The 17,039-nt window shown below is 52.8% G+C and overlaps 3 protein-coding genes across 3 annotated transcripts; 1 reads left to right on the forward strand and 2 right to left on the reverse strand.

The window, feature by feature from the left end:
• Positions 1 to 70: 70 nt before the first annotated feature.
• On the forward strand, positions 71 to 1,770 carry TMEM205 (transmembrane protein 205). The gene is made up of 3 exons (XM_058808959.1): positions 71 to 776; positions 863 to 1,026; positions 1,208 to 1,770. Exons 1-3 carry the CDS (start codon positions 647 to 649, stop codon positions 1,505 to 1,507), a joined length of 594 nt encoding a protein of 197 aa, XP_058664942.1. The 5' UTR covers positions 71 to 646; the 3' UTR covers positions 1,508 to 1,770.
• Positions 1,771 to 2,005: 235 nt separating this feature from the next.
• On the reverse strand, positions 2,006 to 9,690 carry TTC4 (tetratricopeptide repeat domain 4). The gene is made up of 10 exons (XM_058808775.1): positions 9,577 to 9,690; positions 9,385 to 9,502; positions 9,146 to 9,307; positions 8,211 to 8,288; positions 7,363 to 7,487; positions 6,985 to 7,071; positions 5,914 to 6,128; positions 4,671 to 4,752; positions 3,528 to 3,610; positions 2,006 to 2,631 (listed from the first exon to the last, which is right to left on the reverse strand). Exons 1-10 carry the CDS (start codon positions 9,664 to 9,666, stop codon positions 2,532 to 2,534), a joined length of 1,140 nt encoding a protein of 379 aa, XP_058664758.1. The 5' UTR covers positions 9,667 to 9,690; the 3' UTR covers positions 2,006 to 2,531.
• Positions 9,691 to 10,357: 667 nt separating this feature from the next.
• PARS2 (prolyl-tRNA synthetase 2, mitochondrial) lies at positions 10,358 to 13,029 on the reverse strand. Its single transcript, XM_058808188.1, has 2 exons — positions 12,985 to 13,029; positions 10,358 to 12,352 (listed from the first exon to the last, which is right to left on the reverse strand). The coding sequence occupies exon 2, from the start codon at positions 12,334 to 12,336 to the stop codon at positions 10,924 to 10,926; it is 1,413 nt and encodes a 470-aa protein (XP_058664171.1). The 5' UTR covers positions 12,337 to 12,352; positions 12,985 to 13,029; the 3' UTR covers positions 10,358 to 10,923.
• Positions 13,030 to 17,039: the final 4,010 nt, after the last annotated feature.

Consider the following 17,039-nt stretch of genomic DNA (forward strand, 5'->3'; position numbering starts at 1 on the left):
CGAGGCAGCAGCCGAGGGGAGGAGGAGGAGGAGGAGGAGGAATTCTGCAGGCAGCAATATTGATGGGCTACTCCCGGAAGCTTTGTTTTAATTAATTTTCAGAGCACTCCTTGCAGTGGATCAGGCAGTTCTTTCAAAGCCTCCTGCCTGTGCTCTTGTGCAGGGTCTGGGGCAGGGGGTGAGGCTGGGAGCCCCCTGCTCTTTGAGCCCCCAGGTTTTTGGTTAAACAGTGCAGAAGCAGTTCTGTTTTTAAACAAGGAGACTTCCCCCTGGCCAAGAGGCCTCTGATGGCCATGGCATGGGCAGGTGAATTTGCCCCAGCTTTTCTCTTCCCCTTTTTATTGACTTGTGCCGGTTCCTGCTGCCAGGGGTCAGAGGGGCGTTGGCTGGACTTTGCCAAAAGTCCACCCCAGGCATGTGGCTCGCAGGTGCTGACGCAGAGCCCTGCCCTGAGATACGAAGGGACTGAAGAGCAGCTCTGCAGCCCGGTCGGGTGTGTGGTGGTGGGGCTGGAACAGGGCTGTGCCAGCTCCAAAGCTTTCCCTGAGTAAGCAGGTTTGGGAACCTGAACTGCATTTGCCCTGCGAGCAGCAAGGTGACAGCAGCAGCCACAGCTCGGTGCCGAATCCGGGCTGACCCGGCTGACATGACGGGACCTGTCCCCATCCAGCACGCCATGGCAAGTGACACGGAGCCCTCCAACGCCATCAAACTGCTGCACCTGCTCGTCCTCTCCACCTCCTGGGGAATGCAGGTCTGGGTGACCTTCGTGGCCGGTAGGTTGGGCTGTGCTGTGCTCTCTGCCCCGGGGGGTGGCACGGGGAGGGGGCTTTGCCCCAGGACTCACCTGGGTCCTTTGCAGGGTTTGTGATGAGCAGGCACCTCCCTCGCCACACCTTCGGCTCCATCCAGCGCGAGCTCTTCCCCTACTACTTCCACATCAGCTCCACCTGTGCCTTCCTCAGCCTGACCCTGTTTGCCATGTCCCACCCCAGCGAGCAGCTCAGCCAGGAGCACAAGACCCAGGTATATTCCCCCTTCCCCACACACAGCCCCAACCCCTTCCTCTGCTCCTCTGGCTGGCTTGCAAACCACGGAGACCCACACACAGTTAAAAGAAGCCCACAAGCACCCAACCTGCAGCGAGCCAGGGGGCCTGGGGGAGAAATGTAACCCCCTACATGTGGGGTGGCTTTGCTCCCTGCAGACCATCATCTTCCTCGTGTGCATCGCCGCCTCGGTGCTGAACACGCAGTGCTTCGGGCGGGCGGCCTCGGAGCTGGTGGCTGAGCTGCAGCGGGTGGAGAAGAGCCACGGGCTGGGGCAGGAGCTGGGGCTGGCGGCCCGCGAGCCCCGCCGGCAGCTCCGCGCCTCCGACCCCGCGTACCGGCGCCTGGCGCGCAGCTTCGCCCTGCACCACGCTCTGTCCTCGCTCTGCAACCTCCTGTGCATCCTGTGCAACGGGCTGAGCCTGCAGCACCTGGCTGCCCAGCTCTCTGCCCTCTGAGGGCACTGCCAGCTGCTGGCTGCACAGTGCCCAGCCCCTGCTGCCTCGCTGCAAAGCAGCCCCAGCTCTGGGCATCAAACTGCAGCATCCTCGGGTGGAGACTCTCGCTGTGTTGAAATTTAGGAAATGTTTTCTCTAGAGCTGCCTGCAGCCAGCCTCTGTGATGGAAGCAGGAGTGTTTTATGGCTGAACAGCTTTCTAATGCCCCGTGTCTAAAGCTACAGTGTGCTTTAGCCATTTTACATTCCTGCGGAAGAGAAAGAAATGAGAGACTGAGAATTACTTCTGATTAAAAGCCAAATGCTAATACAGAAGTCCAGAAGACCCTGCCTGTTAATGTAATGGATAAAGGTGTTATGTTGGGGTTCACAATCAGTGTCTGTCATTCTCTGGCATTTCACAAGGTGAGAGAAACTGTTGTCCCATTAATTAGGCAGAAGTCAGTCTACTTAAAATAGGCATGTTTAATCCAGGTTCTGTAGAACATTCAGTGAGGTATCAAAAGGGTCAGTCAGACACTGCTCCAAACAAAGAGCTCTGCTGCAGCCTGGCCAGCAGCACAGCCAAGCAGGGACAAAGCAGCAGCAGCTGCAGGAACCTGGCTGCATCCACCCTGCTGCAACAGGCAGGCACCTCCCCAGGCCCCAGCTGCTGAACCCCAGCAGCCACAGCCACCCCCGAGCAGTTCTGTGATGTTCTCAGGTAAGGATGAACATTCCCAGCTGCTCTTACTGCAACCACAGCCAGTGCTTGGCACTGCTTCAGGTTTATTTCAAAACCACATGCAGCCTATCATAGAGGAGACCTTCTGCAAGCCAGCTGGGTTCCCTTTTAAACAAATAATCCCCTCATGTTAGCCCTTCCTTCTCCTGTGCTGCTCCCCTGGAAGCTTCCCTGTGTGCCAAGATTATTTTCCGCCCCTGAAGAGTGCAAGGTATTTTTGTTGAAGCAGAAGTCTGCAGCCTGGAGCTGGGCTAACAAACAGCAGCCTCTTGCACAGGATTCCTCGTTTCTTTCTTGCTCATTACAGCCGATGCACTTTCTTGCTAGAGAAGTATTTCTTAGAGAAAGGAGAACGCTTGGCAAACACCAAAACTGTCGGGGTCCCGGCCTTTACAAAATACCTGCAAAGATCAAAAGGAGTCCTTGGCTTCCATGTAGCTGGCCCAGTGTCCTGCAAAGCAAGTGACTCCTGCCAGCTCCATACAGACTGACCCTCCAAAGGCTGGAGATGAGATTCTGTGCTGATTAGCAGAGCCTCTCGGAGCCACGGCTAAGCACATCTGAGGAGAAGTGTTTTATGAATCAACTCCTCTCCCAACAGCTTCTTTTAATTAAGGCAGCTGTTATTCTCCCTCTGGAAGGAGGGCTCTTTTGCAGCTGCCCTTACAGCCTGGAATCTGAGGGCCTTTGGGCACTGCTGAGTTTTATGGGGTGACAGAGATCCCGCTCCCACTGCGACAGACCGAGCCCCCCGCGCTGAGCAGCAGCTCCAGCTAGCTATGAGATGCTGCAGCTCAATGGCACAGGCTGCACAGGAACTTTGTGGCTTCACAAACAGCAAATTCTTCTCTCTCAATAGCAGCCCAACTCCTGAAAGGCAGTTTCAGAGCAGAAGAGTGCTGCGTGCTGCACCGGGGGCTGCTCACGCAGCAGTGTGAACAGCGAGAGCATTGTTAACCTTCAACATGCTCTTTACAGGCTGCTGCCTGTTTTCCTTCTTCTTTTTTTGTTTTTTTTTTTTTTTTTTTTTTTAAAGTAGTATTGTGTAGATGGGATCTGGAATAGCTCTTCTGTGTTGCTCAGCTCCCTCTCCCATCTCCATTCATGCCTGGAAAGAGTTGTTCATTTTTTTGGGGGGAAAACATATGTAAGTTGCTAAAGCCAGGCACAAAATCCATACCTTCAAGAGGCAGGACTATTAAGTCAGAGAAGAGTTAGGACTATTTAAGAACAAACTGGACTTAAAGCTCATACTTTTTGCCTTTTTTCCCCTGGACTTGGACAGGTAGAGCCTCACCTTTCGTGCTGCAGCACTTGCAGCAATGTGTGCTCTGGGTTCACCTCATACATTTCTTCTCTTTCTTCATCTTCAAAATAGAGCTGGGAAAAAAAACATTGGGGGGAGGGGTTAATAAATGCCTAAGGTACATGAAGGAAAGCATTAAGCTGCTGAAAGCCCAGTATCACCACACCATTATCAGCTGGGGTTTATCAAACCTCTGTAGCTTGACTCAACTGTTGGATGCAAAATTCAGCAAGGCAGAAATTGCTCTGTGTGAATTCCAAGTTTTCCCTGTATAAACCAGCTCAGGCTCTCCTGGCAGTGGCAGCAGGGAGGCAAAATACACAGGCTGTTCCCATGCATTACAGGCAACCAACCCAAATCTAAGGGCAGCATTTCAGCAGGTGAAATGCAGCAATGTTATGAGATAAACTGAGTGGGTTCAGAGGTATTTGAACAAAACAGAGTTGATTTAAGAGATTAAAATCCAGCAGTGGTGCCTTAGACTGTAAATACACACAGGATTTAACCTGGAAAAGCACACAGCCACTGTCCTTCTGGACCTGCCTGCTCACTTTACACAGGGCTGTGCTGCTGCTGCCTGGCACTGGGGTGAAAAATGAAAACAAACATTCCTATCCTTCCATGTACAACTTCAGAAAAATTCTCAAAACCTGCTGCACCAACTCACAACCCTCCTTTGCTAAAGTGTTAATAGAGATATATTATCTAGATCTGATTATGTGCTCAAGTAACTCCACTCAGTTCTGAAAAGAAATTATTCTTAAAATAATGCCTTCAATATTTGTATTGAGCAACTCCACGATGCAATTAAAAAACCAGGCCACCTATCAGCTTGATTGTTTAAATCTTAATTATTGTTGCAAAGATGGAATCTAAGCAATATCTATAAATACCTTCTGTCAAATACAATGTAACTGGAAGACAGCTTCCATTTTCATCAGTGAATTCTGTCAGCACATGTAGACAATGTCTGAATTTATAAGTGAGGAGTTTAAGCTCTCTTGTTTCACATCTGTGCAAGGTAAACAGATGCCAACACTTTCATATCCTCAGAGCTGTGCACTTTCTCACTCCAGAAATAAAAAAACCCACAACACAACAACCCTGAAATTGAAGGAAAATCAAACTTCTTACCTCAAGATTGTTGGGAAGGTACTTTTTTTCTAAATCCCAAGGAGGTAACTCAGCAAACATCACCATTAAATGATCAATAAACCTAAAAGCCAAAAAACACTTGGTCAGCTTAGCCAAAGTGCTCAGCTCCAGTAACTTGTACAGTTGCATTTAAATGATGGCAAAAATACATTAGCAAAATAAACAACAGATTTGAAAGTAAGTTTAGATCACCAATAGTTCCTTCCCTACATACTCACTTTCCCAATAAATCCAAGGCCCTGTAATTCAGGTTATTGGCTTCAAACTTGAGCAGTGTGACAACAAATTATTTTTAATTAACGTTTTCACACTGAAAAAGCTGTCAAATAAACACCCTGCATTTTGTCTAAAATGGATTTTCCTTTGACAGTCCCATGCTTCACCATATCAGAGTGATGAGAATATGTCTGTGTGTCCAAGGTTTCTTTATTTTGCTACTTGAGGAGTGTTGGGAGGCCAGTTTGTCCTAAAAATCCATTTCCACTTCCTTTAGTCACAAAAAAGCACAGTGAACACTACCAATAAAAGTACCACAACATCACCAACCTGCTTGCACTGTTAAAATAACAGTGCAAATAATAAAATAAAATAAAATAATAAAAATAAGTCCTAAACTTATTAATAGATCTGAGGAATATGTCTTCCAACAAACAAAAAGTTACAAATTCCAAGTTTGTTTAACACTATAAGGTAAGAAATTGAAGTTAACATCAAGGAGAGTGGAATTCTGAGCTTGCCAGTCTGAAAGGTCTGCAGAACTTCAGATCTGCTGGAGGCCCTGAGGAGAACTTTGGGGTCCCTGCTGGTTATGAGAGGTCCCCTTTGGAAGCTTTTCATAATTTTTGAGTTTAATTTTTTTTTTTCTGAGATCTATTTGGAGGGCTTTGAAACAGCACCTTAATGAATCTCTAAAATCCACACGTGTGGTCACAGGTATCCCTGGTCACTAATTAATTACTGGCCTGAGTAATTGCACTGCAAGCCCCTTCAGTCACCCTGGCTAAATGTGTTTGTCTGCAGCATAAATCCAGGTAAATCACAGAATAATTCAGGTTGGAGAGGACCTCAGGAGGCCATGGGGTGCAGCCTCCTGCTGCAGAGCAGGGTCAGCTGTGTGATCAGACATCAGGGGCTGCTCCAGCATGGCAGTGTTGGATTGCTGCCTGCTCTCACCTGCTCAAACACCTCCTCAGTGCCAGAATGCTGCTGGCAGAGCACTTACCTGGAGCCCTCATGGAAAGCCACAGTGAAATCTGTCTGCTCGTGCTCAGGGTACAGGAAGAGGACAGGCCAGCTCAGGCTGCCATCAGCATCCAGGTGCACCTTGGCTCCTGTGGCACTGCCAGGGTGGAACCCATCCAAGGATATCTCAGCCAGGCCACCTGACACTTCCTCTTCTTCATCTGAAGGCTCAAGAATTAGCTTGATATTTCTTTCCTGGAGGGGATGGAGGGGAAATACCAAAACACAACTAAAAATTCAACAGTTGCGGTGGGGAGAATAAGAACAAAAAATCAGCAGTCAGTAAAAGGTCAAATGATGTTGTTCTTAATGAGTCAGCTCCAAAGCTTTCCCTCAGTATCAGACTCAGGTGACTGGTCTGATACTTCCCAGTAGAACCCAGGACCTCAGCCAGGCTTCCATGAACAAATGAGGAGAGCTGGGAATCCAGAGGAACCCACACGTGGAGAGAAGAGCCTGAGAACACACATGGAAAGGGATGCATTTAAAATCCTTTCCTCTGGGGCCTGCCAGGCATCACTACAGGGTGCAACTACACACACCAGCTCCTGAGAACATCTGCTCTTTCAGAGAACTGAAGAAAGCTCACTCTTTTCCTTGGAAAAGCAACAGCAGAGGAGATCTGACTGCATGTAAAAGCCCCAAATATTTTAATGCAGTTTAAACATTCACTGAGGAAGGAGAGGATCCAGGACTGATTCTCTCCTGTACCTTATTGAAGGTATCTTCTATTCTTCCACAGAATTAATGCCTGTGGGCAGCAGAGAAAGCCAGGTTCACTGTGCTGATGTGATGCTGCAGCCAGAGCACTCACACAGCTCAGCCCATCTCCTAACACTGGGGCTGTATTTTGCATTAGTTGTTACCTGAAATACAGACAGCTGGAAGCTGGGGCTGGAGCCATGCAGTCCTGGAGAATCATGATTTTAACTCTTTTTTTTTGCTCTAGCCCTCAAAAGCCAATGTATGAGATCCAACTTTTAGAGAAAAACAAGAGAGCTCTTAAAAAAAACCCCAAACCACAGAAAACCAGCCCCTCTCAGCGACTCACCTTTATTGCTGCAAGCAAAACTTCCTTCTGACACTGCTCCTTTTTCTCCATCGCCTTTGCTTTCCTGGCATCCCTGTCCTGAGTTCTCTATAGATAAGAAAAGGATGCAGTGAGGTCGCACAGAGCAGGTCAGTGTCCATCAGTGCCCACACAGAGCAGGTCAGTGCCCACCTCTGCTCTTCCCTGACATTTTCTCCTTCTGGAGAAACCAGTTTGGGTCCCCAGGAAGGTCCCCCCCAGCTCCTTCCCCTGCACATCCCAACACACAGCCCATGGGAGCACCCCTCCATCCTGCCTGGGGATCCACACCACACAGAAACCCCTCCAGGGATCCCAAAGGGACAAGCACTGCACATGCCAGGCTGCCTTCATCCTCACCTTCAATTTGTCAGCTTTGGCTCTCATTTCCACAAGCTTTTTCTCTTTTGAGTCTATTTGCAAGCCCTCCTCACACCATGCTATTGCTTCCACGAAATTCTTTAGTTCCATGTGACAGAGAGCTCCTGGAAGGATGAATATTTTAAATTTCCAGTGTTGGAGTCAGTGTACAACTACTGCAAAAGTGGTGATTATAAAGACAGCATTAGGTCTGGCACTTCTGTACTAAACATCTTTGTCTTGTGTGGTCATGTTCAACCACAAATTTCCAGCAGGTCAGTTGAGAAGAAAATTTGAAGTATTTAATCAGTTCTTATATCATCTAGACACAGAAATCAGCAGAATTATGCTAAAAGTGTCTGTTACAAAATTTTATCATTGCAATTAACATTTCAGTATTTGGCTTGTTAGGAAAAATAAAAGGGGGATTTCTATGGAGTGGGTAAAAAGAACAGTGTTGTGGAAAACAGGAAAAGTTATCCTGTACTCCACAGTGACTCTGATAGATATAGGAGATGAAGAACAAAAAGACATTTTGATTGAAAATGCAAAGCAAAAGGCAGAGCTCTCTTTTGGGGAGAAACAGCAACAACGAGTGAAGAGATCTCTTCCAGTAACTGCTTTCCCTTTCTGAAATGAACTCTGTCCAGAAACAAAGTATGATGCCCACTCACAGTAATTTCAGCTTTATAAACACAACTATTCAACACTCAAGGAAACAAGGCAACAAGCAACAACAGCCTGCTTCAGGGCTGGTAACAATAGCAGCACAATCAGTAAAAATAACATCAGCCAAGCATTTGGAAAGGACTCCTGCTCCATGCAGCAGCACCAGCATTAACTCTCACCTCTTATGATGGCTTTGAGATGGGTGGGCTTCAGCTTTTTGGCTTGGATGGCATCATTTAGAGCAGAACGGTAGTTCCCTGCAAAGCAAGTAAAAGTGCTCACTTGTATTTAAAATCTATTTAAAACCTCCACTTGTATTTAAAATCCAACCACACACCAAGGTGACAAAAAGGTTTTTGCAGAGACCCTGTAATTCACTGTTCCTACAATCACTGTGAGGTGAGAGGAGGGTAAAAACCAGCAAATTAAGAACAAGAAGTGAAAGGAGAGGGATCAGTCATACAGGTGAGAGGTAAATAATGTGGTGTGAGCAACACACAGCAGCATTAAAAGGGCCAGAACACCTTCCCTATTGGTAGGATGGTGGTAGCTGTAGGAGAATCACAGAATTATTAAGGTTGGTAAACACCTCCAAGATCACCAAACAATGGTTTAAACTAAATGAGGGTAGACTTATGCTAGATATAAGGAAGAAATTTTTGACAATGAGAGTGGTGAGGCACTGGCAGAAGTTGTCCAGAGAGGTGCTAGGAGCCCCATCCTGCAAACATTCAAGGCCAGGCTGGGCAGGGCTCTGAACAAACTTTAGCTGAAGATGTCACCGCTCCTTGCAGAGGGATTGGACCAGATGGCCTTTAAAGGTCATCCATCAATTCTAACCCAAACTAGTCTATTTCTGAACAGACTAAAAAACCCAGTGGTTTTGCCCTGTCCTGGAGCCAAGGCTCGAGCAGCAGGTAACAGCTGCAAGGAGCAGAGCACAAACCCCGCACACATCCATGGGCTGAAGCGAGCCAGCTCTCCAGGCTTCAAGGCGCCTCCTTCCCACCCATAACCCATCACACAACCAAAACAAACAGAAAGCAAACCCCAGCCGGGGAGGAGCAGCATCTCCGGAGCGCGGAGCCGCGTTCCCGGCGGTGTGAAGCCTTACCCAGGTGGAAATGTGCGGCCGCCCGGTTGCTGAGCAGCACCGCGTCCAGCTCCGCGTCCCCGCAGCGCCGCCGCAGCCCCTCCGAGTAGGCGGCCAGCGCTCTCCCGTAGTCCTTCTCCTTGAAGTACTCGTTCCCCTCGTTCTTGTACATGCTGGCCAGCTCTGCGGGGATGCAGGGGGTCAGGCTGGGGCAGGGTTGGGGTTGGCGGCTCACCCGAGCACGGCAGGGCAGGACGCACCTGCGGGGCTCCGCTCCTCGTCGAACAGCAGCGACTGCAGGCAGGCGAGCTCGGGCTGCCGCGCCGCGTCGATCTCGGCCGGGCAGCGCTTCATGAACATGGGGATGGCCTCCAGCTCCTGCGGGCGGACGGACAGACGGACAGGCATGCAGCGCCCCGAGCGCGGCCCCCCGCCCGGCCCCGCCGCCTCACCTGCTCCCACGTGTCGGGGTGCAGCGCTCCCCGGTACCGCGGCGGCGCCGCCGGGGCTCCGGACACGCCGTCCTGCTCGGCCTCCGCCATGCTGCCGGTGCTCCTCCTCCCAGTGCCGCCCGGCCCCGCCTGCCGCGTCAGGCCCGGCCCCGCTCCTTCCCGTCAGCATCAGCACCGGCATCGCACCGGTACCGGTGTTAGACCCGCCCCGGCATCCCACCGGCACCGGCGTTAGACCCGCCCGGCATCCCACCGGTACCGGCGTTAGACCCGCCCGGCATCCCACCGCTACCGGCACCGGCATCCCACCGGTACCGGCGTTAGACCTGCCCCGGCATCCCACCGCTACCGGCCCCGGCATCCGACCGGCATCGGCATCCGAATCCGACCCGCCCCGGTATCCCACTGCTCTGGCATCCCACCCTGCCCCGCCTCAATCCCGGCCCCGCTCCTTTCGACCAGTCCCGACATCCGACCCGCCCTGGCATCCCACCGGCATCGGCACCGGCATCAGCCCCAGCCCCAGCCCCACTCCTTTCGACCCACCGTCCCCACCTCGCCCAGCAGGGATATTAGGAAAAAGCTCTTCATCAGAAGGGTTGTGAGGCACTGGAACGGCTCAGGGAAGTGATGCAGTCAAGTCATCATCCCTGGAGAGGTTTAAGGGGCAGTGGGTATGGCACCTGGGGACACGGGTTAGTGGTGGCCTTGGCAGATCAGGTTAATGGCTGGACTCAATGATCTTAAAGGCCTTTTCTAACATAAATGATTCTGTGATTTTATTACAGTGTTGCTCATGATCTCTAGATCTCAGACCAAGGAACTGTGGCACAGGGTGAGGTGATCCCTCCAAGCAGCTCCCTGTCCCATCAGTGCTGCTGGGATGGCACCGAGCAGCTCCTCATAGGAGCCCTGCCACGGCAAACAGAGGAAAGTTGCCTTCCTTTGTCTCTCTTAGAATCCTTCATGCTGAGAACGTGGCAGTGAGGGGAGCCCTCCTGTCCCCCTGTGCAGTTTTGTCTGTCCTGTGCTCCTGACAGAGGCCATGGCCAGTCTGTCCCTGCCAGGCAGTGAGGGGACGGCCCTGCCAGTGCTCCCACAGCCACATGAGGCTACAAGTGCTGGAAAAAGCAGCTCCCAGGGACCTGTACCCAGAGGGAGGAACGTCCCCAGCCCTGTGGTGGAATGTGTGCTGATTCCAGCTCAACCTCAGCACCTGGCGCACCTGCAGGACACCGTGGCTGGCTCTGACATGAGCTGGATTTGCCTCTGCTCACCCAGAGCCATCACCAGGGCTGCTCAGATGAACTCACTGCAGCAGACATGATGAATTCAGAGAGGAGCCATTCAAGGCACTTGCACTTCACTCAGCAGCTCTATGACCCCTTCTTTGGTGAGGAACAAAACCTTGCCGGCATTCTGATCCCAAACCTCAAAGACCGGGGGGTCCTCGCAGACCCTCTTCCCAGCCACCACCACGTAGGGGTAGCCCAGCCTCTGGGCATCCTTCAGCCTCTTGCCGATGGTCAGCTGGCTCCGGTCGTCCAGCACCGCGTCACCGGCGAGCTGGGGCAGCGCCTGGGCCAGCTCATCGTACACCTGCTCCAGCAGCGCCGCTCCCTCCTCCTCCTCCCTGCTGCCCCTCTTGGGGGGGATGAAGCACAGCTGGTAGGGTGCGATGAGGCTGGGCCAGCGGATGCTGTCCTCGCTGGAGAGCACCTCGATGGAGGCCGCCAGGATGCGGGTGACGCCCAGGCCGTAGCAGCCCATTTCTGCCAGCTGCGGCCTGTTCTCAGCCGAGGAGAACACGGCGTTGGCCACCGAGGAGTACTTGGTGCCCAGGTAAAACGTGTGCCCCACCTCGATGCCTTTGGTCTCGCTGAGCTTCTCCCCGCACTCGGGGCATGAGGTTTGCTCCGTGTTTAGCGTCTCCACGTTGGCCGCGAAGTGTCCCTGAGGGCAGAGCAGCAGCCTGTCCTCGCCGATGTCCGCCGGCAGCTGGAACTCGTGGGACGTGCTGCCGCCGATGCTGCCCGTGGCCGCCCGCACCTTGACGAAGGGCAGCCCCAGGCGGGTGAAGAGGTGGCAGTAGGCGGCGCACACCTGCTCGTAGGTGCGCCGAGCCGCCTCCTCGGAGCTGTCGAAGGTGTACATGTCCTTCATGTAGAACTCCCGGCTGCGCAGCAGGCCGAAGCGCGGCTTGGGCTCGTCGCGGAACTTCCTGGTGACCTGGTAGAGGCGCAGCGGGAGCTGCTTGTAGGAAAGGCCGCTCTGCGAGGCCACCAGCGCCGTCACCAGCTCCTCATGCGTGGGGCCCAGGCAGTAGCCGTGCTTGTGCCGATCCAGCAGCCGGAACAGCTCCGGCCCCATCTGGTCCCAGCGGCCGCTGGCACGCCACAGCTCCGCCGAGCACAGGCTGGGCAGGTTCAGCTTCTGCCCGCCCACGGCCTGCATCTCCTGGTCCATCAGCTTGATCAGCTTCTCCATGGCGCGCACGGTGGGCGGCAGGTAGCAGTAGCAGCCGGGGCTGGTGGGGTGGATGAGCCCTGCCTGCAGCATCAGCCGCTGGCTGCGGCAGCTGGGCTCCCCGGGCCGGCCCTCCGAGCCCGCCTGGCCGCCCGTGGGCAGCGCCAGCGGCTGGAAGAGCTGCGACAGCAGCAGGCGCCGGGCCCTGCCCGCGGTGCCGCCATGCCGGGCCCTGGCCCCGCCGTGACGGGCGCCCAGCGCCGGGACTCGGCAGCTCCTCAGCAAGGCCTCCATGGCGGCACGGAGAGGGCTGCGGAGGGACACGGGACAGAGCGGGGTCAGGGCTGCGGGCACCGGCACACGGGCACCAGAGCTCACACGGACACACACACACCCGAGCGCTCTGCGGGATGCACAGGTCACTACACGGACACGGGACAGAGCGGGGTCAGGGGCTGGGGGCACCGGCACACCGACACCAGAGCTCACACGGACACACACACACCTGGGGCGCACAGGGGAGCGCTCTGCGGGATGCACAGGTCACTACACGGTCACGGGAATGCTGCACGGGCACACCTGGGCACGCACACAGGTATGCACATACAGGTACCCTGGCAACACCCGAGCGCTGTACAGCGCTCACACCGCCCTGCGCGCTTTCCGGGACACACAGGTACACGGACGCGGCATGGGCACACCCGCATACACACACCTGGCTGCACACGCGGGAGCGAACACCTTCCGGGGAGTACAGGTATGGGGTATGGTACAGGAGGGGATGCCGCGGGGGAACACCTGAGCGCACACTCACACCTGAGCACTGACACACGTGCACACGCACACATGAGAACTCACACACTTGCACACGCACACACCTGTACAAACTCGCACACGTGCACACTCGCACACGTGCACACGCACGCCCGCGCGCGCACTTACACCCGCGGGGGGCGCGCGCCCGGCCCCGCCGGCGCGGCCAATGGGAAGCCCCTCCCTGTCACGTGCGCGGACACGCGCGCGTGCGCGGGGAGAGCTAGGCGGCGCGCGCCGCTCTCTATGGTTCCGGCGGGCGCGGCGGGCGCCCCCTGGCGGGCGGGAGGAGCGGCTGAAGCGTGAGGGGGCGGTGGGCGGCACCGGGACAGGGCCCACACAGGAGTGGCACCATCAGGATTTGATTTGGACTCACACAGGAATGCCACCACCACGATTTGGGCGTCCTTTCCTAATTAGGACGCCTTTCCAAGGCTTGGAAAGCCGAGGAGGTGCTAGTTCTTGGGACAGGCTGCTGCTGTGGAACTCGCTGCCGTCCCGCCGGCTCTGAGGGACAGTGGCCATTTGTCCGTCCTGCCCTTGGTAGATGTGGCGTTCATCACCTCAGAGAGCGCTTTGCCAGCTCCATCCGCCCCCGCTGGTCGTGGGGTGTGAAAAACGCCAATCGCTTGTTTTTAAAAGTTTAAAAGTTTAATGGTAATAAAATGGTTATAAAAATAGCAGTATAATTAGAGTAATAATAATTTGGACAGCTTCGATTAGGACAATACGAGACAATAGAAACAAAGAGTTACGGAAGTCCGGGTACCTTTTCTGGGCAGCTCAAGCCCGAAAAAGAACCCACGTTAACAGAGGATTAACCCTTAAAGACAACAGCCTGTTGCATATTCATACATCTCATCCATGATGCATAAATTCCATTCAAATTATGTCTGGTCAGTGTCAGCTTCTTCTCTTAATCCTGACGGTGTCTTCAAACCTGAGCGAGGTGGGAAGAAGTTTGTTTCTTTTGATAATGGAGCAATAAATTCTCTTTCTCTGAAAGATTTGGGTGTCCTGCGGCTGCTATCTGGTGCGAGTCCCGTCTTTAAAAAAAAGTATCTTATATAGCATATTTTAACGTTGTTATAACCTAAATTATATTTAACACACTACTTTAAAAATTAATACAGCAAAACTTTCTAACATAATACATATAATATTCATTTTAATATTTGCGAAAAGCCAATCATAAAATATGCATTTTTCACAGCAGGGCAATGACCTGCTCAGAGCACTCAATGCCAAATGTTTTCTGTTTGTCCCTGAGGAGCTGCACTTTGGGAATGGCATCATCCAGGTCAAACTCCAAGCTTGGCCCAGGAGTTCTGTCCAGCAGGAACAGTTCTTGCACAGTGCCTGCCCTCGTGTAACAGTAAAAAATAGTGAACAGAGCCAGGACAGGACAAAAAGTGTCCCTGAAAGTAAAGCAAAGTACTCCACTGGAGTAGGAGACAGCACTTCAAAGAAGAGTTAAATAATCCTTTTTAAATATAGAGAAATAAGAATGAATCCTCATTTTAAAAATGGGATTTGAAGAAATCTTCACAATTCTTTTATAATGTGAAATCCCCATGTTTACAGAGGGCTGGAAATGAGCAAAAGCAAGGAACTAAAGAGTACATCTTTATGCTCCAGGTTATCTAGAAGCATTAAAGTCATTAAAGAGCTGAGCCAGTTCTGCCAGGTGACCCAACACCCCGTGTGCCCAGAGGGACCTGAGGCAGTCCCTCAGCAGCTCCTGCTGGGATCTGGCCCAGGTTTCCTGGCAGCTCCCAGCCCAGCCTGCCCTGGTTCTGTCAGGCAATCACTTCTCCCTCCGTGTTTGTCACCACAATTAGGCACTGCCGTGGCTGTCTGTGAGGCTGGAGACCAGGATGGATCCTGTGGGAAGGGAATTTGCTCACACCTTGGACACCCAGGTGCTGCTGTGTGTCCGTGGGGATCACAGAGCCACTCTGCAAACCCTTTTGTCCATCTCCCCAGGCACTGCGAGATTTTCACCAGGCATTCAGGACAGAGGGTTTGTCTCCATTTCTGTTGCTGGAGCCAGAGAAGTGAAACGCATTTCCATCGGTGACTTATTACCTGCTGTGCTGATCAAAGGGACAAAACCATCTTGGATTGATTCTCCGGGGCAGTGTTTTAACCAGGAGGGTTTAAGGCTGCACAGGAGACGTGGTCTGTGGGGAAAGCTGATCTCTTATTAAATCAGCAGACAGGACTGAGTGTGGGGCTCAGCTCAGGGGTTATGTGCCTGAAAGCCTGTCTGGGCTCCTTATTTTTTCCAGCTGTGCTGGGGGAACCTAATAAAGGTACTGCTGTCCCTGCAGCCTTTCACCAAACTGCTCCCCTGCTGCTTTGCTGGGGCTGATTTATGGCACTGGGGCCACAAGAGTGGCCTGGGAGAGGCGTGCCCTGCACAGGAGGGGCTCAGCTCCTGTCTGGGGCCTCCCTCCTTGCCCCGAGGGATTTCCGGGAGGGAAAACGCTGAGGATGGGGAGAGGATAAATGAGAGACCAAGCAGGCAGCAGCAGCTGGCTTGAATCAGTGCCTGGCACAGCACCAAAGACATCAAGGGGTCAGAGTGAGAGTAGCCACTGGGCTGGTGGAAAATGGTTCTTCCCTTTCCAGCAGCACCCCCAGGTAGCACCAGGGCAGGGCTAGGGAAGAGAAGTCAGGGCAGGTGAGAGGCCAAGTCATTCAGTGGTCAAACCTCTCTCCATCCTGCAGAGGATTTGCAGTTTGGGCTCGGGGTGGGCACAGGGGAGTGGCACATCCCCCCTGCCCATGGACAGGCTCCCACACAACTTGTAGGGTTTGTGACCCCACAGTGCTGGCTCACACTCCTGGCTCACCGATTTGATCCCCTCCAGTGATGTTACTGTAACTGCAGGACAATGATTTTATGCCCAGTGGATTTGATTTGCCCCTTGGGGAATATAAAATTTCAGCACAGCCCCTGCAGCCTGGCAGCTACCCAAGGTGCAGGGGCTCCCTCTGCGGTAACCCTCGGGTGCTTTCCACAGCTCCCTCTGAGCAGACAGCACTTTGTTTTTTCCCTGCTGTTTTCCAGCCCTGCCTGCCCAGGGGAGGAGACATTCCCTGGGGAATGGAGATGCTGGGTGCCACGGTGATGGTTGCCATGGCAAGGGCTGCCACCATCCCCTTGGGGACCAGAGCTGTCAGTGTGTGGCTGCAGGCAGTCCTGGGGACACGGGCAGCCAGAGCAGAGCTGGATGTGTGGGGGCAGCTGGATTTAGTGGGGTGGCTGTTCTCACCTCCCAGACTGTCTGTGCCCGCTGGGAAGCAGCTCCTTGCACAGGATGGTCCAGGACACCCAGCTCCAGCTGGGAGCAGCCTGGGGTGGAAGCACAGGATGTGCTGAGCAGCCAGCAGGGTTGTGGTGTTGTGGGTCTCAGGATGAGGTGAGAGATGAGAATTGACTCCAAGTTCTCAGAAGGCTGATTAGTATATTATATATTAATTATTATATTATATTATATATTCTAAAACTATACTAAAGAAAAAGACATCAGAAGGCTAAACAAGAATGAATAATAAAAACCCGTGATAGACTCAGAGTCCAACACAGCTGGCTGTGATTGGCCATTAATTAAAAACAATTCACAATGCTGGCTAAACAATTCTCCAAATCACATTCCAGAGGAGTAAAATATGGAGAAGTTGAGGCTTGTCATCTTGCCAGGAGAATAAATCCTGGTGAAGGGATTTTTCACAAAATATCCTGGTGAGACCGCAGGGAGCACACGCTGCCCACAGGCAAGTGAGCCTGGCAGGAGCTCAGCAGTGCCCACACTGCCTCTGCCTGCATCCTCAGGCCTTTGCCCTTTTCAAGGGATGCTTGGACAACCCTTCCCATTAGTTTTGCTCTGTTTCACCTGCAAGCAAGCGGATGCACTTCATGGATGAGGGCAGCTGGGTTTGAGTCCTTTTAGGTGCCAGGAGCTCCTTGTATCCTCAAAAAAAGTCATACTCTGCTGCTTAAAAGCCACCTTTTCCTCTAGCAGCATCAGCAGCACATTGCAGAGCCAGAGCAGGTAGGAGCCCTTCCCTCAGTACCCATTCCTGGAGCTGTATTCATCTTGGCAGCTTCCCCATGGAGAACCAGAACAAAGCCTAAAGGGCTCAAAGCAGACAGGGAAGGCTTTAGTCTGAAATAG

Source organism: Ammospiza caudacuta, chromosome 7 (assembly GCF_027887145.1).
Source record: "Ammospiza caudacuta isolate bAmmCau1 chromosome 7, bAmmCau1.pri, whole genome shotgun sequence".
In the NCBI taxonomy this organism is placed as follows: Eukaryota; Metazoa; Chordata; class Aves; order Passeriformes; family Passerellidae; genus Ammospiza; species Ammospiza caudacuta.

Excerpts from the sequence above, each read along its gene's own strand:
- TMEM205 (XM_058808959.1), top strand. The coding sequence starts at position 647 with ATGACGGGACCTGTCCCCATCCAGCACGCCATGGCAAGTGACACGGAG. Across the intron at positions 777-862 it reads CTGGGTGACCTTCGTGGCCG|GGTTTGTGATGAGCAGGCAC; the intron begins GTAGGTTGGGCT and ends GGTCCTTTGCAG. Across the intron at positions 1,027-1,207 it reads GCCAGGAGCACAAGACCCAG|ACCATCATCTTCCTCGTGTG; the intron begins GTATATTCCCCC and ends TGCTCCCTGCAG.
- TTC4 (XM_058808775.1), bottom strand. The coding sequence starts at position 9,666 with ATGGCGGAGGCCGAGCAGGACGGCGTGTCCGGAGCCCCGGCGGCGCCG. Across the intron at positions 7,488-8,210 it reads TCTCAAAGCCATCATAAGAG|GAGCTCTCTGTCACATGGAA; the intron begins GTGAGAGTTAAT and ends TCATCCTTCCAG. Across the intron at positions 3,611-4,670 it reads ACCTTCCCAACAATCTTGAG|CTCTATTTTGAAGATGAAGA; the intron begins GTAAGAAGTTTG and ends TTTTTTTCCCAG.
- PARS2 (XM_058808188.1), bottom strand. The coding sequence starts at position 12,336 with ATGGAGGCCTTGCTGAGGAGCTGCCGAGTCCCGGCGCTGGGCGCCCGT.